The sequence below is a fragment of the Labeo rohita genome, chromosome 21 (assembly GCF_022985175.1).
Source record: "Labeo rohita strain BAU-BD-2019 chromosome 21, IGBB_LRoh.1.0, whole genome shotgun sequence".
NCBI classification, from domain to species: Eukaryota; Metazoa; Chordata; class Actinopteri; order Cypriniformes; family Cyprinidae; genus Labeo; species Labeo rohita.
The window spans coordinates 3,303,339-3,324,173 of record NC_066889.1 but is presented as its reverse complement, the minus strand read 5'-3'; the positions used below and the strand labels follow the sequence as shown (position 1 = coordinate 3,324,173).

Here is a 20,835-nt window from a genome sequence, read left to right as displayed (position 1 = left end):
AAAATAACAATTTTTTTTTCCCATTGTAGGTGCATACTGATTTTTCATGCAGCACAACCAGAATTTGTATATATTTTTTAATACACCAACAACTTCAAATGCTATTTGTTTGGTTATTTATTTGGTCGTATTTATTTATTTGTTTTGATCTCGCTTGTTTTGGTCTATTTAAAAAAAAAAAAAAAAAAAAAAAAAAAAAAAAGTAAAGCTGCATTTAGAGCTGTCTTCTTTTTATTCCCTGACCCACCATGAAAAATGTCATCATTAATTGTTTTTGTTTTTGCACAGAATGTAAATAATCTAGGTCAAACCACAAGGTTTCCACATCAGTTTGCTGTTTGACACGTTCACCATGTTAACTTTCTTAGTAATGATCATATATAAAACATAAGATAATAAAATGCACTAATAGATTGTATTACAAGTTACTCTATTTAAAATGTAATAAGTAGTGTAACTTTTCAGTTACTTTATTAATGTAACTTATTTAATTACTTTTTGATTACTTTTCTACATTTCTAATATTTTTTAACTGTTAATCATTTTGAAACATTTAAACCAGGCAGACTTAACTTCACGGTAGCACTTAACACTGATTAACACTGATTGTCAGACGTTTAAAATCCTTTATTACTTGAATAAAGATTATAATAAGTAATGGATAATATACATCTTTATTTTGCGATAACTGGCTGGATGTACATTATCCCACTTATTACCCAGCCACAAAAGTAAATAATTAGGCACGAAACACTGACCTAAGTTGAAATATTTGAACGCAAAGATTACATGAAGAAATCAGTTGCTAGGAAGCGGCAAGTTCAAACTAGACAGACATTTAAGGGATACAGTGCAGTCATACCACTTCTGTTTCACCACATAAATAATTAAGTACTAGTACTTACAGACAGTACTAGTTTGTTAGTTATCTTATAGTCCATTACAGTGTACAAAACAATGTAATGACAGCAGCTGTGTTTGCATGAAACAATAGAGTGAGTCAATGATACCACAATGACAGAATTAAGAAATTGTACACATAATATTGAATTGAGATTTTATATTTTATTAGCTAACCAAATGCAAAGCTTCCACCAAGAAAAACTGTCAATCATATAGCGCCAACTTAAGTTGCTCGGATGAGTCTGTGTTAGCTTTTACCGGTTGTTATCGAGGAACAACATACCTTGGAATTTCATGACTGACCAATCACAGTCAGGCATTCCACAGAGCTGTGTAATAATTGTATTTAAAGCACAGCCACCACAAACTCAGACTTAACACCTCTTATTTACTTTGAGATCAGTCTGAGGTTAAATACAGATTTAAAATCATAACAAGAAAAAGTTTAAAATCAATGATACTGGTTTTGAAATCAAATGTTTGCATAGTTATGACAGAAAACACTGGCATCTAACAATGGCTTGGAAAAAACAATTAATCTTAAAATAAATAAATAAATAAATAAATAATGTATATGCATAAACCCAAATAGAAAATAAGAGTTATTGAATAAGCATGTGTCCTGTTCTGCAATTTATGAAAGAAGTCAGTTAAATCTGATATGGGTGTGCGTGTGAAAAATTCAGATGTAACCCACTTTATTAAAATTTTCAAATAATTTCAAGTAACTGTAATTTAATTACACTTTTTTTTTTTCTCAGTAACTAATTACAGTTACATTTATTTTGTAATTAAATTACGTAATTCTGTTACATGTAACTAGTTACTCCCCAACACTGGTTCCTCATCACCTAACCCTAAGTCTAGACCAGGGATAGGCAATGTCGGTCCTGGAGTGCCTGCAGAGTTTAGCTTCAACCCTATACAAATAGACCTGAACAAGCTAATCACGGTCTTCAGAATTACTAGGGCTACAAATGTGTGTGTTTTTTTAGGGTTTGAGCTAAACTCTGCAGGACATAGGCACTCCAGGACTGACTCTGCATGAACTATGAACTCTGCAGGCATAGCATTTCCAAGAATGTAAACAAGGGATCTCATTCCCAACTCCTGGAGTGCTACTGTCCTGCAGACTTCAGTTTCAACCTGCTCCAACACACCTGTATATAACTATCAGGTAACCCTGAACACCTTGATTGGCTGGTTCAGGTGTGTTTGATTGGGGTTGGAGTTGAAATCTTCCTGACGGGAGCGCTCCAAGACCAGGGTTGGAGACCCCTTATTACACCCTCCACCATGCACTCCAGTCCACTCCACTAGTTCTTCAAAAACCCCATCATGCAAGTTAGCTCTCCTTTACCTCCCATCTACACACCTAGTCCCATGGTCAATCCAGTGCCCTATTCTGGCTTGGTAGAGGACTCCAGCAGCTTTCTTCTGCTGGAATCACTCTGATGGAATGGGCCAGCTTTATTAGGATCATACTGCCCAGGGTTCTTACCAGCATTGCAGCTGTACATGGCTGCATTTGATGACTCCAGTGGTCCTGGATGCTTAGTTCACTTACTCATCATAGTGGTGCAGTGGGCAAAGAACTGCCTAAATAAAACATTTGCCCTGCAGTCCTCCTCTTCCATTGTCAGCTAGTCTCCTTAAGGCTTCCAGAACTCAGCAGCAAACACATAACTGCCACTCATATGGGTCACAAATGACTATTGTGCCATGCCATTTGGCCTGGTCAGTGCTCCTTCTGTATTCCAAGGATTTATGAATTAAGTGTTCCAGCAGTACCTCCATCACATTGTCCATCTCATGTACTCCCAGAACCAGACTGAATATCATCACCATGTTGCACTTGTGTTGGCTGAGCTAAGGGAATTCCGATGGCCCCTTTTCTTCATGCAATTCCAGTTCACCTTCTCCTGTCGTCCAAGTACAAAGAATGTGACAGCAGATACCATCTCCTATCTCTATTCAGCTGAAGAAAAACCTGATGAAGCCAAAATAATAATTTCCTCCTGAGCTTTTGGTCTGTCCTATCCAGTGGTCCCTGGATGATAGAATCTCCAAAGCCACTCTCATTGAGTCAGCTCTGCCGGGCTGTCCAAGTAACTGCACATATACTCCTATCTCTCAAAGTATCATCTTTATTGAGTACGCACAATCCTCCATGGGCACTGCTCACCCAGGGACCAATTAAACTCTCTTACTCCTTCAGAATTGGTTCTGGTGGCCCCAGATGGCAAAAGACATCAGAAAGTTCATCTAAGGATATGGTGTGGAAGAGCATCGCAAAGATGACATGCGCTACAGTACAATACGCATCTGTATTTAAATGATTTCAATTAAAACCTGAGCTCTATAAGACTGTTGATGGCAAAATTATTGTAAAGGATGGGAATTTTCTTATTGTAAAAAAAAAAACAAAAAACATTAAGCCAGGACAAGACTGTCCTGTTGAACGCAAATACCTATGATTCTGAGACAACTGAATCCTTGAAGAAAGCGTTGTCTGAACATTGTCCTACTACACAGTGGAACATTTCCAATAAAGGGCCACAGAAAGATGTGGCTAACACATCTATCTTTGGGCATGTCTTTTGTTGGCACTAGAGCTATGGGTAATATCAAAATGTTTAAGAATGAGTTAGTGAGTGTTTTCGCTTCCAAGTTTACACATGATCTAGATGCTGTCTAGGTATCTGAAAGAAAAATGAGTGTGCCTCTTGGTAGTGTGAACTCTTATTAGTGGAGTTCTATGCACATTTAGGTTTTGTCATACAGTTGTCATGGATTGTGTGTGTGAGTGCACAGGATGAAGCCTGATGCATTATTGTTATAACCTTTTGGAGAACTATTATATTTTATGTTTGCATGTTGTTGTTGTTGTTGTTGTTCTTGTTTTTTTTTTTTTCATGGGGTTGGTGAGTCCACAATGAATATTGGCACGGGGATGGTTAGTGGCCTGGTTAGTGGTAGGATAAATGGGATGTGGTTATCCTGTGGAAGAAGCTTGACTTATTATTAAATGTGGTTACAGTTGGTATGAACTGGTTTATTGCAGTTTACTTATAAGGACAAGGAATTTGTTATCCTAAATGTGTAGACACCTTATGAATGTCATCATAATGAGGATGAACATTTAAAGGATTAGATCACTTCCAGAACAAAAATTTACAGATAATTTACTCATACCCTTTTCATCCAAAGATGTTAATGTCTGTCTTTCTTAAGTTGTTAAAAAAAAAAAAAAAAAAAAAATGTTTTCTGAGGAAAACATTTCAGGAAATTTCTCTATATTCTCCTTCTATGGTGTCTATATGTCACTATATGTGCACTATATGGAGAAAATTCCTGAAATGTTTTCATCAAAAAACATAATTTCTTTACGATTGTAGAAAGAAAGACATGAACATATTGGATGACAAGGAAGTGAACTAATCATTTAAATAGGCTTGCCTTTATTAATTCTGTTATTGAAGTAATACTACCTCTTGTGTATATGTCATTGAGGATATGAATGCGGATATTTCAGATAGAAATCAAGATGATAATCTCATATTGTCAAGTAAAGTGTTTTTGCCTGTAGGTAGTTATAACATGGTTTATTACCAGACTCAATGCTGTCTGTTTTGTTAGTGCCGAGTTATTAAAGCTGCAGTCCGTAAGTTTTGCCTCTTTGTCGCCATCTCTGTTTGAAACCTGCAGTTGCAGTTATTTGCGGAATTGTCATCTGTACATGAGTTGTGCAGATGCATGGCTTCTCATAGTGGATTAATCTAATGTTTTGAGGTGTACCGAAGTTATATTTACTGTACTTCAGAATTACAGATTTTATGTCTTGGAAGTATGAACCAAATAAGAATTTTCACTGGATATTGTCATTCTGAACAAGTAAGCAACATGTCTGCCACTTTTGTTCTGACCAACTGAGTAAAAAAACAACATTACAATGAATTGCACTACCAATGGTGATTTGGTTACATGTAGATTTCAATGGTGATCGTTACATGTAGATTTCAGTTTCTGTACAGTCTAATCTCTAATTGTCATACCATTCAAAATTCATATAAAGAATTTGTTCTTTTAACCCAAAATGCAAATTTATGTTCCTTAGAACTGGTTCTCTTTAAAATACAAATCTTGTGTTGTATTACGTATCGGTAATTACTTGCACATTTAAAACCGGAATCTAACACAATCCTTCTGGATTATGATCCACCATCAAAATGATCAGTTTAATTATTCCAGCTGCTGTGAGGAAAAGCTATTAATAATCTGCCACCTACAGCATCCTCACATGCGATATAGCCTACTAGCTGGAGCTCCTTCTTTTTTTTTTTTTATAGACGTGGCATAATGACACCAAGACGAGCAGTGACATGCTTGTATTTTTGTGAAAACCTACCAAATTAGAAAACATTATTACAATCTTACCGTTGTGAATCAGGTTAAAGTAAGGAGATAGTTCTGAACATAGTTGGCTGGTTATGTACTTATATACTCAAAAACTGATTTCAGATCATTTTTAACCAAAAAAAGTCATGGACTGCAGCTTTCAGGACAAAGCTGGTATGACAGGTAGTACAGATAATCACAGGCCCATAGCTTTTGTCAGTATTCTGTCCTAAGATTTAGAAAGATTTTTATAGATAGGATAAATGAGTTCATTAATTCTGCAGATAACTTGTTGGGTTTTTAAGCAAAACATGGCAGTGACCTGTGTATGTATGCTTTACAGGAGATGGTAAACAAGTATATAACTCATCAGTTATGTGTAGGGCTTTGAACATGGTGTTGATGCTTTGCAAGAGTGTTATGGTCTATAGAACTAAAGAGAATAAATGTCAAAATATTCTGGCTTTAATTTGTCTAATAAGAATCTTACTGTGCGTGTGAAATTGAAATATCTTGGACATTTTATTACTGAGCACATGACAGAAAATGAGGACACTGAAGGGTAAACATTTATGTTGAAATAGATATTTTTGTTCTGGTTCTTGTAAGGTTGTTTAGGCTGTTACAAGTCAAAGAATTCTAAAGCAGAGGTCTTTAGCCATGCTCCTTGAGGCCCACTGTCCTGTACAGTTTAGTTCTAACCCTAGTGGGTCAGGGTTGAAGACCTATGCTCCAAATATTCTTGAAGCCTCAACTGTGGAGTATTGGGGTTAAAAACTAGGTGATGGTCACCAGTTTTCATTTCAGGCAACCAGATATTTCCTGTGCTCTGAGAATGGAAGGGAGTTTTGCTTTTCTTTCTCTAGCTTGGTTTATCTAGCACTCTTCTGCATTTCTACTGAGGTTAGCAGTAATGTCAACCACAGCAACCAGGGTCCAACGTCACATGCGAGCAAAGTTTCCTGCATAGGTACCGGAGTTTCTGAACAGACATGAATCTTGTCACTTGCTCAAACAGAGGCAACCCAGCCACACAGGTAAGAGTGCTATTCTTTTCTTGGGATCTTAGTATTTGTTCAAAAGCAATTTAACAAGTTAGATCAAGTAAGAATCTGTCATCATATAGACCATTTTTTGACCTTTTCCTCTCATGCTCTATTAGGACAACCAAAAATCACTGTATGCCAAGATTTTGAGGAGCAGTGGTCAGCAAGTGTACATCACTTTTTGGCTGTCACAATGTTGCAGGAAGGCAATTTAACCATCAATGAGTCCTGTCAGATTCATGATGGCATATTGTCGCCCTTCTTGCCCATTGGCTACATTGTCATCTGTTGCATTGGTCTGCTCTGCAACACCATCACCCTCTACATATTTTTCCTTCGGCGGCATGCAGACACTTCCATGGCCGTGTACATGCGGCATCTTGCCCTGGCGGACACCCTCCTGGTCATGTGTTTGCCTCTGCGAGTTTACTACCACAACAAAGAAGGTCCCTTTTACTTGTGCAAGGTGGTGGGCATCTTCTTCTACTTGAACATGTACTCCAGCATCCTGTTCCTCAGCCTCATCAGTCTGGATCGCTACTTGAAAATCATCAAGCCCGTTTGGGTCTTTCGAATCCAAAAGACAAAGTGGAGCCACATGGCAAGCTACATCGTCTGGGCGATCCTCATTTCAGGGATGATTCCGTTTTTTTCAAGCAACAGTCAAAAACATCCATGTGACAAGGTTTGCTTCCACTTCCACAGCAAGGGGACTGTTGGTGGGACCATAAACCTGACAACAGTGGTGCTCTTCCTTGTTTTTTATGTAGCCTTTCTTTGTTTTTATGTGAGGATCACTAAGAAACTCAAGACTATGTCCATGGGTAATGGTGACCCTAAGGCACAGAGTCGCAAAAAGAGGGTCATCATAAAGACTTTCTTAGTACCGGCAATTTTTACTTTGTGTTTCTTGCCCTACCATGCCGTACGAATACCATACGTTCTAGCTCAGATGAATATAATCGGAGATCTTCATAGCCAACAATTGTTGCACATCTTAAATGAGAGTACCTTGCTATTATCCGCTCTAAATAGTTGCTTAGACCCAATTATCTATTACTTCTTATCCAGTGCATACAGGAAAACAATACTGTGTGCCATTCAGGGCAAGTTTAAAAACATGTATGCTTTAAACAGAAGAAGAATCAGCATAAACCGCTCACTCACTGAAATTTAGCATTAATGGATGACTTTTCCATTTGTGACTTATGAGGTCCACATGAATTAAAATTTGTAAATTCAACACACTGAAAATATTTATTTGAGTCATGTATGAAATGATGTATACTATTGATCACAGCTTTTGGACTTTTTAAAATAATAATAATAATAATAAAGAAGAAGAAGAAGAAGAAGAAGAAGAAGAAGAAGAAGAAGGTGTGTTCAGTCCTCTGACTGACAGTTTTAGTTTGTTTAAGCAGGTCTTGTTTTTCTGTAGATGCTGAATATGCAGCTGTAGCATTTTCTTTAAAGCAGTGGTTCTCAAATAGTTTTTTCTTTGATGTAAATTTTGTGGTGGTGCTCAGAAACAATATCAAAATTGTTTAACCAAAATCTTAACCAAAATCTAAACTGGAAATATTGGTATGAAACTGTAAAAGCCCAACAACATGTACAGTATATTAACATTATATGGGCTGGATAAGAAAATAATATGTGTTATTTAAATGTGTCAATAAGTTATCTGTGGCCATAAAATAAAATAAAATAAAATAAAATAAAATAAAATAAAATAAAATAAACAATATATGCACAGCTATTGACTTCAATGACAAAATAAGGGAAGCATTGATTTATATCTGAACTATACACTGTTATATTTGCTTTGTAGTTTAATTCTCTCTTTCTCTCACTATATATATACAGTCTGCATTTAGCGTTGCATTTTCTCTGCTGTCTGTGACCAGAACCAACTATTTGAGAACCACTGAGCTTGAGTATCAGAGTGTGCATTTGTGGATAGACTTTTTAGTTTTCCTTCATGACTTTATTTAACTGAGAGAAAGACCTGTATTTTAAAATAAGAAGAATGACTTTTGTAAATGTTATGGATTTCCCCTACTGTAATGGATCCCATGTGGTTGACATGGGTGCTGTTGTGTTATGAGTGTAACCGTTTGTGGTGATAGATGTGTGTTAGCCACATTAAACTTTTTTTTGTGAGAGCAATGTGGGAAAATACTAAATGTTTTTCATGATGAAAAAATATATATATATATTTTGCACTTTTTATTATTATTTAATTATTTAAACATTAAAACAATCTTTTTTAACAATCTTTTTTAGGAACTTGGTTGAATATTTGATTTGATTTGTAGACAAGTATCTGCAAACTGAATGAGATTAACCATGTTGCATACTGCATTAGTAACCTGATAAATACAAATGCAATAAAGTTGTGTATATTTTTGTGTATAAAATGTATTACTGTCTGCATGCTTTTCTTCATGTTTTAATAAACTGTGTATGTACATAATCATGCAAACATTATTGTAACAGTTCATGGTAATAAAATGCAAAATAATGGTTATTTATTTAAATACAATTTCTCAGTTTACAACAGTGCATTGTTTGTTGCAAAAACTGCAGTTCTCAGCTGATGTCTTAGATTAGTGAACTAGACACGACGCTCAGATTGCGCTTGACATGATGCTTAGAGCTGCTGTGTGGGTTTAATATTGTCATTTGGTTTAGATTAACGGATTGGAGGGAGCATTGATAAACTGATGAGAAGTGTTTTCTGCAGCGTGTGGGTGACAAGCAGGATCCTGTTTGTGACTTGATGAGTTTCAAGTTCAGATAATTTTCCACTTACTCAAAGTTTTGATTTGTAATACATCCTTATACACAAACATACACACACACACACACACATGCTTGTTTTTGTGAACTGTGGGGATTTTCCATAGACTTCTATAGTTTTTATACTGACTAAACGATATTGTCTATCCCCTAACTCAACCTTAACCCTAAACCTACCCCTTACAGGAAACATGTTTGCATCGTTACATTTTCAGATAAACACCATTTTCTATTTTTAATAATTTTTTAACATTGTGTGGACCGCAGGCCGGTCCCCAAAATGTCAAAATTTCAGGTTTTACTATCCTTGTGGGCACATTTGGTCCCCACAATGTAGCAAAAACAAGTGCACACACACACACACACACTTCATCTGTGTATATGAAGGTCCGGTAATAAAATAAATAACTAAATAAAACCATTATTATTCATAAAATTTACACAAAAGTTCAAGAACTGTAAGCACCTTTGAAATAGAGTTGTCAAAAGGTACCAGGTTCTGTACTTTCGGTACTGAAATTTTAAAAACGTCCATTTCCAACTCACATTTGAACGCTGTTGAGATGATTTTTAAACATTGTCTACAATCATAAGTGCTTCACGCTCCTCACCGAGCACTCACACATAAACACAATGGGAGTGTCTGAAAGCCACGTGTGTCAGCGAATCCCTAATACATCTGCATATAGACGGATCCGCTGACAGATGCAGCTTTTAAACGCTCCTGTTGTGCTTATGTGTGAGTGCTCAATGAGGAGCGTGAAGCGCTCATCATTGCAGCCAATCACAGTCATGTCTGTTGAGCGCGTGAACGCTATGGCCAATCAGCGATGTTTAAAAATCGGCTCAACAGCGCTCAAATGTGAGCAGAAAATGGACGTTTTTAAAATTTCAGAACCGAAAGTAGTGTACATATAGAATATAGACATATAATGCAGCCAAGAGCTACCTGGAACTATGTTCGCTGTGCATTTCACTGAAAGTAATGCACACTTTATATATTTATACACACACACGCACACACACACACACATCAAAATGTCTGGACTGTACAATCTGCATGTAAAGCTTTAACAATTAATATTTGTAATTTTTATTATTCAAATAGGATTGTTGGAACATGAATTGTAGATGAGTAGACGATTAAATTATTTTTAGTTTAACAAAAAAAAAACTGAAAGATGTGATTTTCTAAGATTAACAAGATAGTTAGCTATCAGTTTAATAGCACTCTTAAGCATGTTTTATGATATACTGTATATTTGTTTTAAAAAAAAGTTATATACTTTCATAAATGTAGTTTCGTACTACATTTTTTTTCTTTTACAATATATACTTTCTTTCATTACCATAGTTATGAAAAATCAGATTTTGTCAAAACAAAATCTCCAGCCTGTATGCCTCAGTGACTATTGCCTATAGTACTGACATCAACTGTAATGAAATGCTTCAATCAAAAGATTGGTCAGAAACTTCATTACATTGGTCATTGGCCAGACACGCTCTTGGATCCATTACAGTTTGCCTATACCATCCTTAACTGACAATGCCATCACACACCTGCACACATCCCTGAACCATTTGGACATGAAAAATAGATCTCAAGAGTTGTATTCTAAGCCCCCTGCCATTCTCATTGTACACTTATGACTGAATGGCCACTTCCAACCCCACCACCATTGTCAAGTTTACTGTAAATACTGTTGCGGCAGGATTGATCTCAAATAACAATAAAAAGGACTGCCCTCAAGACATCAAATGCCTAGAGGACTCCTTCTGAACCAGTGGTGTAGTTGAGACTGTACGCATGTATACACTGTACACTTACTTTTTCCCCAGGGCTGTTTGTGTATTATAACTTTTAAGTACTTGCGTATACCCTTGGTACACTTGTTTTGTTGCTTTAAAAGTCTGTAATCTGTTGTCATGTTATCATCCCCTTGGTGTGACTATAGCACATCTGAGGTGGTAGTGCATTCACAATGTTACCTGAGATAAAGGTATGAGTGTTGTGCCACTGACACTTATGGGTAAACTCTTGTTTATTCTGATACTGAACCTATTTTGTTCACGTTCGTGTAGATGCATGAACCAATTGCTCTTTCACCCACCAAAAGTGGTAGAGCTGACGGCACTGGGCACCATTTCGTCTGAATCTTTTGACTGAACCGACGATGACTTGCATGCAGCCTTATATCAAGACAGCCTATGCAACATTCATTTCTTTATCTAAGGTAACCAAGGTTAAATTAGTAACCGGAGTGTTCCCTTTCAAATGGTCTCTCTTGTTGCATCGGTGACACTTACGGGGAATGCATCTAATAGCACCATGCTATAAGCAAGTACAGAACAAAGCCGCTCTGTGAGCCCAGCCCCGGAGTGCCCATACTGAGGGATCCTGTATGTCTGAACTAATAATGAGACCCAAGCCACCTAGGCTGAGGACTACATAACAAAATCTTCTCCACTTATAAAGGGGATTAGATAAACTTAAGCAGACAAAATCTGTGCCTGCGGGGCAGGGACATCCGAGTTATAAAATCTGGTGAAGGTAGACGGCAACATCCAGCTGGTGGCCGTAGAGTGAATTAGGTCTCTGCTCATCCACTGAATTAGGAAGAGCTAGAAGGGTTATGACTTATGCCTGAAAGGAGTGGAGAGCACTTTAGGCACATAGCCATGTCTAGGCCTAAACTCGAGACATGTAGCACTGACTGACAGTGCTTGCATGTCACTCACTCGCTTGACAAATGCTAAAGCCAAAAGGAGGGTGGTTCTAAGCGACAGGGGTTGCAAGTCGCCCTAAGTCGGCACAGTCTGAGGGTGAGGCAGATTCAGTATCCGAGCTCCCCTCAGAAACTTAACAACAAGGTCCTTGATTCACGCTGTAATCCAGTCAGAGAAGACTGGCCATTTAAGGGTGTAGAGGCGTCTTGTAGATGGAACTCTAGCCTCCAAAATGATATTAGTCACACTCACGTGGATCTGTAAAGATTCCTGTGTCGAGGGGCCAAGCATGAAGGCTCCACTGCTCTGGCCGGGGATGCCAAATCACGCCCCTCTCTTGCGAGAGGAGGTCTGACCTCAATGGCATCGGCCAGAGGGCTGCCAATAGCAGCTAAATCAACTTGGGGAACCACGTCTGATTTCTCCAGAGTGGGGCCACCAGGAGGACCGAACATGACTGGACCAAACTGACTTACCTGAGAAAACAGCAACCGGAAAGAAGCCATACAGGCCAGACCAATCATAGGACCCGCCTTGGTGATTATAAAGGCTATCACCGTCAGTTATCCGAACAGACTAGGAGGTAGTTCCCCTTTAAGGCCTGCAGGAAGGTTTCTAGGGGTACAAAAACCACTATAATCTCAAGGCAGTTGATGTGTAAGTGCTGCTCCATTTTTTACCAGAAACTGAATGCTGGTTTGCCCTCATACAGAGCTTGCAAACCCAAGTTGGAGGCATCTGTCATGACCACCTTCCCTTCCTGCAGTTCAGTCCCAACAGGATGCCTGATTGAAACAGGCCGAGGGGTTTTCCAAGGGGCCACAGCTCTAGGGTCACCTATGAGCATGCTACCACCCTCTGAGGGTTCTGAGTTCTCTCACTTGAGGGCTCAGTTTTCCATCTCCCAGAGCTCCTGAAACCAGCAACATCGCCCCTTCCTCTGCCTCCCTGATACAATGCATTAATGGTTAAGTTTGCTGTACGCTTACCCTTCAGGATTATCTACGAGCATGCTGTAGGCCAAGCTTCTGTCTCCCCCTTTCAGCTGAGACCTGGGTGCCACACTCCTTCAGCTATGTAAGTTACTGCTAGCCAGACCAGGCTTGTGACCATGATGATGAGTTGGTGACACATCATATGATGGATTGTTCTATGAGATGCATTCTATGAGAGTGCCACAGTCACATAGGGTCTCTAGGCCTGTCTAGTACACAGCCTCTATGACCTCTTAGTAACGGTGTTCCTAAAATACAACTCATCAGGGAGGCAGCAAGTGGCCAGCTGTCTTATGATGTTGTGACAGAGCTCAATACACTCAACCAAATTGAGTGGTCTATGGCCCAAAGGGCAGGTTCCTAACTCCCGAGTAGAGAGGAAAAAACCTGATCTGCCCAGGCGATAAGGGGCCTCAGAAACGGGATCCAGCTTAAAGGGGATCAGACATTTCAATAGAGATGAGTCTATCAACTCAGTATGGATGAATAGCATGCAGTGGCATCCCTGGGCCTCGGGCTGAGGTAAGTCACTGGGAGCGAAAGGTCTCAAGGCTAACCCTCACAGAGAGGGGAATATTACCTAGCTTTACCAGAAGGAGACACTAGACAAAAGGGGCAGTGTTGGCCTACGAGACACCATCAACTATTGGCAACTAAATCCAGTCCTGTACTTTCCATCTTGATAGAGAGCATGGGCCCCGCAAAGCCTGTAGAAACAATGGGACCCAAATCATGCATGGACAGCTGTTGCTCCCCAGAGCCAGAGCACTCAGGAAGGGTTTTCGCAGAAACACCTCTCACTCGTACCATAAGGAAAGCAGTGTACTCAAGCCCACTCCACGAAGGGGCGCTCAGCTGGTTCGACCATAAGGGCAGTGTGACAGGGAGGTCCAGGCGGGCCTGACCATCTATCTAACTGCAGAGTAGAATTAGGGCGTAAAGCGCCTCAGCAAGAGGAGCTCTAGCTCAGAGAACATGCATGATGGTTGAGTGAATGACTCAAATCTCAGGGAGCCACTCAGGGTGAGACATGAGTAGTGCGTCCTGGCTGGGGCAGCTTCTTAAAGCAAACACCCAGTCAGGATGTCAGGGACCACATCACAAAGCATTACACTTCCGAGAATGCTCAGTCTAAATGGAGGACCCACAAGTCCTGGGGTTGCAGCACTGTACTGGGGACCTGAAGGCCAAGGAGGCTCCCGCAGAAGCCTAGCAAATTGGCTGCATGATCCAGAAAGCATGAGGCAGAAGATATAGGCTATCATCCAGGCTAAATCCAGTACCGACGAGTAAGACCATCACCACAAACAGTCAACGGTTCGAGAGGTTCTGACTTCAGCAGGGGAGGTGCTCATGGAGGTCCTACCCTGTAACAGAGTCAAACATACAAAGACAGGTCAACATAGTGCTGCGGAGAAAGCTGGTTGGTAAACCACGTAAAACTAGCAATAGAAATATGAAAAGAAAGACAAAGTGGATCGTACTCACCCACCACTGCTCCTGTGCATGGTCAGGTTCATGGATATATCTGAAGGCGAAATCCTGAAGGACACTTGAGTCTGGACTGTGAGTAGGTAGTTCTACAGGACATAAAAACTATCCAGAACATCAAGGTCCAGTATGAGAGACTGCAACGCAAACGCAGGAGGCTCCTGCCTAACCCCGGTCAGACAGATGTTATTGTCGTGTTTACTCCCATAGCGACCCCTAGAGGATGCAGTTCGATGCTCCCTCAAAAGGGAACTGCTAATACTAATGTGTTTGTAGTGTTTGCTAGGAAAATTTGGCCATCGCCATGGAGTGTCGGTAAGGACACAGAGACAGGAACCCCAATTAAATGGCTTTATTATACAAGTTGGCGTGGTCTAAACAATGGAGAAATATCTATAAATTAAGTGAGTTTAGAATAAACAAGATGACCCTGACACATTTAAACATCTGTACATAACATTGTAATGCAATATACATATATACTGTGCATCATTAAACTTGACTGAGCTTAATAAACTGAATAAACTTACATAAACATGGGTAGATTAAGTGTACATTAAGTGTACATCTGACAGATTAATCACACTTCTGAACTAACTGCAACGTTGAATTAAACAGAAATATATCACAATCACATTAACAGCGCTGAGCTAAACAGGCCTGATTTACATCTCTGGTTTTACACGCATACGTTTCAGAAACATTCATCCGTCAAAGGCCGCAGCCTTCTGCGTATCTCTTCACTTACATTAAACAATACTCTCAATACCTCTGATTAATCTTAAACAGCAAGAACAGCAACATACAATATGAATAAACACTTACTTTTCATTACTGACGCACACAAATTAGGCAGGAATTAGGAGGAAAGCGAAGTACGGATCTCTCTGTAACCGAGTGAAAACGAAAACTAACAGTTCCTTAGCGCAGCAGCCAGATCAGTGTTGCTTTCCGATTGGCTGTCTGCTCACATGATCAGTGCATGATCACTATGTAAGCTCCCTGGAATCTAATACTCTCTTGCGATACTGCCTCCTGTATGATGTGAATGAATAAATGTGTCCAGCAGGGGGCGCAACTGACCGTCCTCTTCTATAGTGTTTGCACATGATGGTGATAAGAAAATTGGTATACAGATTGATTGTTAAGATTTTTAATAAAGATAAATTGACACTCCATGGAGATCTCGTTTAGGTTTAATTGATGACGATTGTTGAAGAGAGTTGCTCATTTGCAGTGGAGGGATTTACATTCAGCCATAGCTGTTAATTCTTTAGTTTCTGTGTTCAACTTTGATATTAATCAAGATTGCCCTTTTTGTACTTTTAGTGAGGCCGTCTTTCACTGTTTTATGGACTGTTGTCATCTCTTGCAAGTGTTCTCAATGTCGGAGGATCTTTAAAAATTGTTTGGTGTAGGTGTGGGGTGTAGGTATTCTCAAAAGAGCAAGAGCAATGTCAACTTTTCAATTTAATTTTGGGAGCAGCAAAGATGGCTGTGTATATGACTACATTTTTTTGTCAAAATGTTGAAAGCTTGTTTAAAATAGAAATCTCAAAAATCTCTTTCTAACTCTCTCCCTCTTGCTGGCTCGGTATACATTTGCATTTTGCATTGTACTTCCTCTGATGTTTGTGACCCAGAACTGACGTGAAACCACCCAATTGCAAAATGCTGAGCTAAAATGTCTACATTGTGGATAGAGTGTACATTTGTGGATAAACTTTGTAGTTTTCTTTCATGACTTTATTTAACTGAGAGAATAACCTGTATTTCTGATAAATATGTGAAATAAGAAAAATGAAAATATTATAGATTTCCCCAATTGTAATTCTGTGTTAGCCACATTCTCCTTATTAAGAAGATTGCAGCAGCAGATATCAGATATACAAGGTGTCTGACAACAAAGGAAGTGGTCTAGGCACCCCTCCCCCTTTTCTGTTTTAACTGTTTTAAAATTCATGGTTTGTTACCAGACTCAATGTTGTCTGTTTAGTTAGTGCCAAGTTGTTAAGGACAAAGCTGATATGAATGATATAGCCCAGATATTACAAGCTTATAGCTTTTGTCAGTATTCAGTCAAAAGTTCATTAAGTTAAACATGGCAGTGACTTGTGTATGTATGCTTTACCGGAAATGGTAAATAAGTATATAACCTATTAGTTCTTATGTGTTTTGTTGATGCATTTAAGCATTATTTATTTATTTAAAAAAAAATCTTAAATTGAAACTTAGAGGGCTATATTATACCTGTAATATATTTTAGTGACTCACATAATGTATGCACATGATCTTGTGGTCTTCAGTCCTAGTAGTGCTGGTCTCCAACAGCTTCCATATGTTTTATGTATGGCTTTAAACATGATATTACATAAAATGCTAGTAAGAGTGTTGTTATGATCTGTAGATCTAAAGAGGATAAATGTCTAAACTTTCTGACTCACTGTTCTGCAGAGTTTATTTACAGCCCCAGCAGAGATGGGAAGTAACTGAGTACAAATACTTCATTACTGTACTTAAGTAGATTTTTCTGGTATCAGTACTTTACTTCACTATTTATTTTTTTTTATCAAAACAGGCTTGTTACTTTAGTTTTAATCTGCATTTGGTGGATCACCATTCGATTACGAATCTCTAAATCATGAATCGGTTAGTTTGTACTGGCAACGCGATTCGGCTCGCATGCACTTAGCGTCTCCGCCAAACGGTTTCTATCAGAGTAATCAGTGTGAGAGACTGAGAATGGAATGGATCTGAGAGGCAAAACTATTGACCAGGTGAGTGCAGGTCAGTTTCATCTGTAAATAGGCTACTTGTAGTTTTTGTTTACTTAGTTAAGTGCTAGCAACTCTTAGCAGTAGCAGCCAGACGATTAATAATAATGTAAACTAAACTAAACTAAACTAAATCACAATTACTCAAAAGACTGTATGTAAAAGGACATTATTATAATCGGCTGTAAAGTTACAGTAGTAATTTAGCAAACAAATGTTATAAGAGATAGTTTTATAATACATTTAGAGGGAGCTAGAGCAGATAATAACAAAAAAAAAAAAATCATGGTTACTATAGTTAAACCATGTTAACCACAAATTAACCATGGTTTTGCTACACTAACCGTCGTCTAGAATTAAAACAGATTGTAATCAATCTGCCAAAAAACATGGTTCATTTTAATAAGAGAAAAATAGCTGTTCCAGTAGCTAGTCAGTACTTCTACTTTTATCAGAGTATTTTTAAACATGAGTATCTGTACTTCTACTTGAGTGAAGGATGTGTGTACTTTTGCCATCTCTGAACCCAAGTGGGTCTCCAGGAGCAGGGTTGAAGACCTCTGCTTTAGAGCTCTTTGACTTGTAATAGCCTTACAAGAACCAAAACAAAAACAACCATTTACAATCTAAAAAAGTTTGCTGATAGACCTATGCTCTAAAATATATATTTCTCAAGCCTCAACTGTGCAGTGTTGGGGTTAAAAACTAGGTAATGGTCACCAGTTTTTATTTTAGGCAACCAGATATTTCCTGTACTCTGAGAATGGAAGTGAGTTTATCTTGCACTCTTCTGCATTTCTGCTGTGGTTAGCAATAACGTCAACCACAGCAACCAGGGGTCCAGTGTCACATGCGAGCAGAGTTTCCTGTATAGATACGGTGTTTCTGTACAGATATGTGTCTATTCACTTTCTCAAGCATAAGCAAACCAGCCACACAGGTAAGAGTGCTATTCTTTTCTTTGGAATGTAGCATTTGTTCAAAAGCAACTCAACAAGTTGTAGGAATACTTGGATCAAATAAGAACCTGTCGTAATACAAACCATTGTGACCTTTTTCTTCCATGTCTTAGTAGGACCACTGAGCATCACTGTGTGATTTTAAGAAACAGTGGTCAGCAAGTATACGCCACTTTTTGGCTGTCACAATGTTGCAGGAAGGCAATTTAACCATCAATGATTCCTGTCAGATTCATGATGGCATATTGTCACCCTTTTTGCCCATTGGCTACATTGTCATCTGTTGCATTGGTCTGCTCTGCAACACCATCACCCTCTACATATTTTTCTTTCGGGAGCATGCAGACACGTCCATGGTTGTGTACATGCGGCACCTCACCCTTGCAGATACACTCCTGGTCATGTGTTTGCCCCTGCGAGTTTACTACCACAACAAAGAAGGTCCCTTCTACTTGTGCAAGGTGGTGGGCATCTTCTTCTACTTGAACATGTACTCCAGCATCCTGTTCCTCAGCCTCATCAGTCTGGATCGCTACTTGAAAATCATCAAGCCCGTTTGGGTCTTTCGAATCCAAAAGACAAAGTGGAGCCACATGGCAAGCTACATCATCTGGGTGATCCTCATTTTAGGAGTGATTCCCTTTTTTACTAGCAACAATCATGAACATCCGTGTGACAAGATTTGCTTCCACTTCCACAGCAAGGGACTTGTCGGTGGGACCATTAACCTGACAACATTGCTACTCTTCCTTGTTTTTTATGTAGCCTTTCTTTGTTTTTATCTGAGGATCACTAAGAGACTCCGGACTATGTCCATGGGTAATGGTGACCCTAAGGCACAGATTCGCAAAAAGAGGGTCATCATAAAGACTTTCTTAGTACCAGCAATTTTTACTTTGTGTTTCTTGCCCTACCATGCCGTACGAATACCATATGTTCTGGCTCAGCTGAATGTGATCAGAGATCTTCATAGCCAACAATTGTTGCACATCTTAAATGAGAGTACCTTGCTATTGTCCACTCTAAATAGCTGCTTGGACCCAATTATTTATTACTTCTTATCCAGTGCATACAGAAAAACAATACTGTGTGCCATTCAGGGCAAGTTTAAAAACATGCATTCTTTAAACAGCAGGAGAGTCAGCATAAACCAAAACTGAAATTTAGCATTAATGGATGACTTCCCATTTGTTACTTGTGAGGTCCACATGAATCATGAATTTTGTAAAATCAACAAATTTAAAACATTTAGTTTTAAATGATGTACAGTATACTATTAGTCACAGTTTGGGCACACTGGATTAAATTTGTTTTATATGATCATAAAAATTAATGTTTATATTTAAATACATATAAACAGTGTGTGTATATATGTGTGTATGCTAGTTTTGATTTGTATTTTTGATTACTGCATAATTCTGCATAAATACTCCTGTTTGTGATATCTCATATTTTTGAGTACTCCACTTTGTTCTAAAATGCAGAAAGTAGCAGGGTTGCAAACTTTTTGACTCAAGGGCTACATCAAGTTTATTTTTAAGGGGCTGCATAGTATGCATGACAAATTAAGTTTTTTAAAATGTTCTGTGTTCTTTTTGGCAAACTGATATTCCAAATCATAGCAACTAAAGCATCCCAGCTGTTAAAATGCTGTGCCATCAAAGCGTTTTCAAGCACCACCAGCTGGTTGTTTTAAGAAGAGCACCTGACATTTTTTTCAGCTGGCTAAAAATTATTGGTGGACACCCGTTATTGAATATTTATTGTTAGGCATATGGTCTATTGGTCTTTTTTGCATTCATGTAATATACTGGAGCAAAACCTGAGAAAGTACACCAGAATATTCCACTGCGCTCCTGGACTCGCTATTTGTATAGCCGTAATTCATACGCGGCGAATATGCTTATTATGAGTGTGCGTGAGCTCGCTATTACGAATGATTGGAATTCAGTAACATACGTATATTTAACTATGAAATTGGACATTTACGAAGCATTTGTGAATCTGGATGAGAGTTTTCAGGAAGGTCTGTTTTACTCACAAATTTACACAAGTTTCATGAATGAGTCCCAATGTGTGAGTGAGTGAGCGAATGGAATTTCCTGAGCTCTGCACACGTCTGACCATTGCTGCAAGGCGAGGGGCTGCTGATATCCTGCAGACTAGTGAGCAATTGGAAATTTTCCATGCTCTGTACACTGGTGGCCACTGCTTTGAGGCAAGGGACTGCTGATATGGAATTTTTTCTGTGAATGAAGGATTAAGCGACTGGAACTTCTCCGTGCTCTGCACATGGCTCTCTCTCTCTCTTTCTCTCTCACTGGCTCTTAATATACAATTTGCTTTTAGCATTGTTTTTTTTTTCTCTGCTGTCTGTGACCCCGAACTGACGTGCATCTAACTATTTGAGAACCACTGAGCTAGAGTATAAATAGAGCTCTCAGTGTATATTTGTATCTAAATTATTTAGTTTTCCTTCATGACTTTATTTAACTGAGAGAATTACCTATATTTATGATATTTGAATACTTAAAATAAGAAAAACAACTTTTGTAAATGCTATGGATTTCCCCTTTTGTAGTAGATTTCATGTGGTTGGCATGGGTGCTGTTGGGTTATGAGTGTAACCCATGTTTGTGGTGGATAATTCTGTATGTGTGAAATGTGATCAAGGTCAAGACAAAACTCACATAACCAATCTTTGGAAGAAAGTTAAATCTAGACTTAGATTCTTGTATCG

At 38.7% G+C, this 20,835-nt stretch overlaps 1 protein-coding gene across 3 annotated transcripts; it reads left to right on the top strand.

The window, feature by feature from the left end:
* Positions 1-4,249: 4,249 nt before the first annotated feature.
* gpr34l (G protein-coupled receptor 34 like) lies at positions 4,250-19,500 on the top strand. Of its 3 annotated transcripts, none has more exons than XM_051093188.1 (2): positions 4,250-6,338; positions 6,464-9,364. In XM_051093188.1, exon 2 carries the CDS (start codon positions 6,541-6,543, stop codon positions 7,522-7,524), a length of 984 nt encoding a protein of 327 aa, XP_050949145.1. In that variant the 5' UTR covers positions 4,250-6,338; positions 6,464-6,540; the 3' UTR covers positions 7,525-9,364. The 3 variants fall into 3 exon arrangements, with proteins under 3 accessions (XP_050949145.1, XP_050949147.1, XP_050949146.1); XM_051093190.1 differs by lacking the exon at positions 6,464-9,364 and adding an exon at positions 18,209-19,500 and having other exon boundaries at positions 6,327-6,338; XM_051093189.1 differs by lacking the exons at positions 4,250-6,338; positions 6,464-9,364 and adding exons at positions 17,962-18,076; positions 18,209-19,500.
* The last annotated feature ends 1,335 nt before the right edge of the window (positions 19,501-20,835 follow it).

Bases quoted from the DNA above. Each gene is read 5' to 3' on its own strand.
- gpr34l (XM_051093188.1), top strand. From the start codon at position 6,541: ATGTTGCAGGAAGGCAATTTAACCATCAATGAGTCCTGTCAGATTCAT.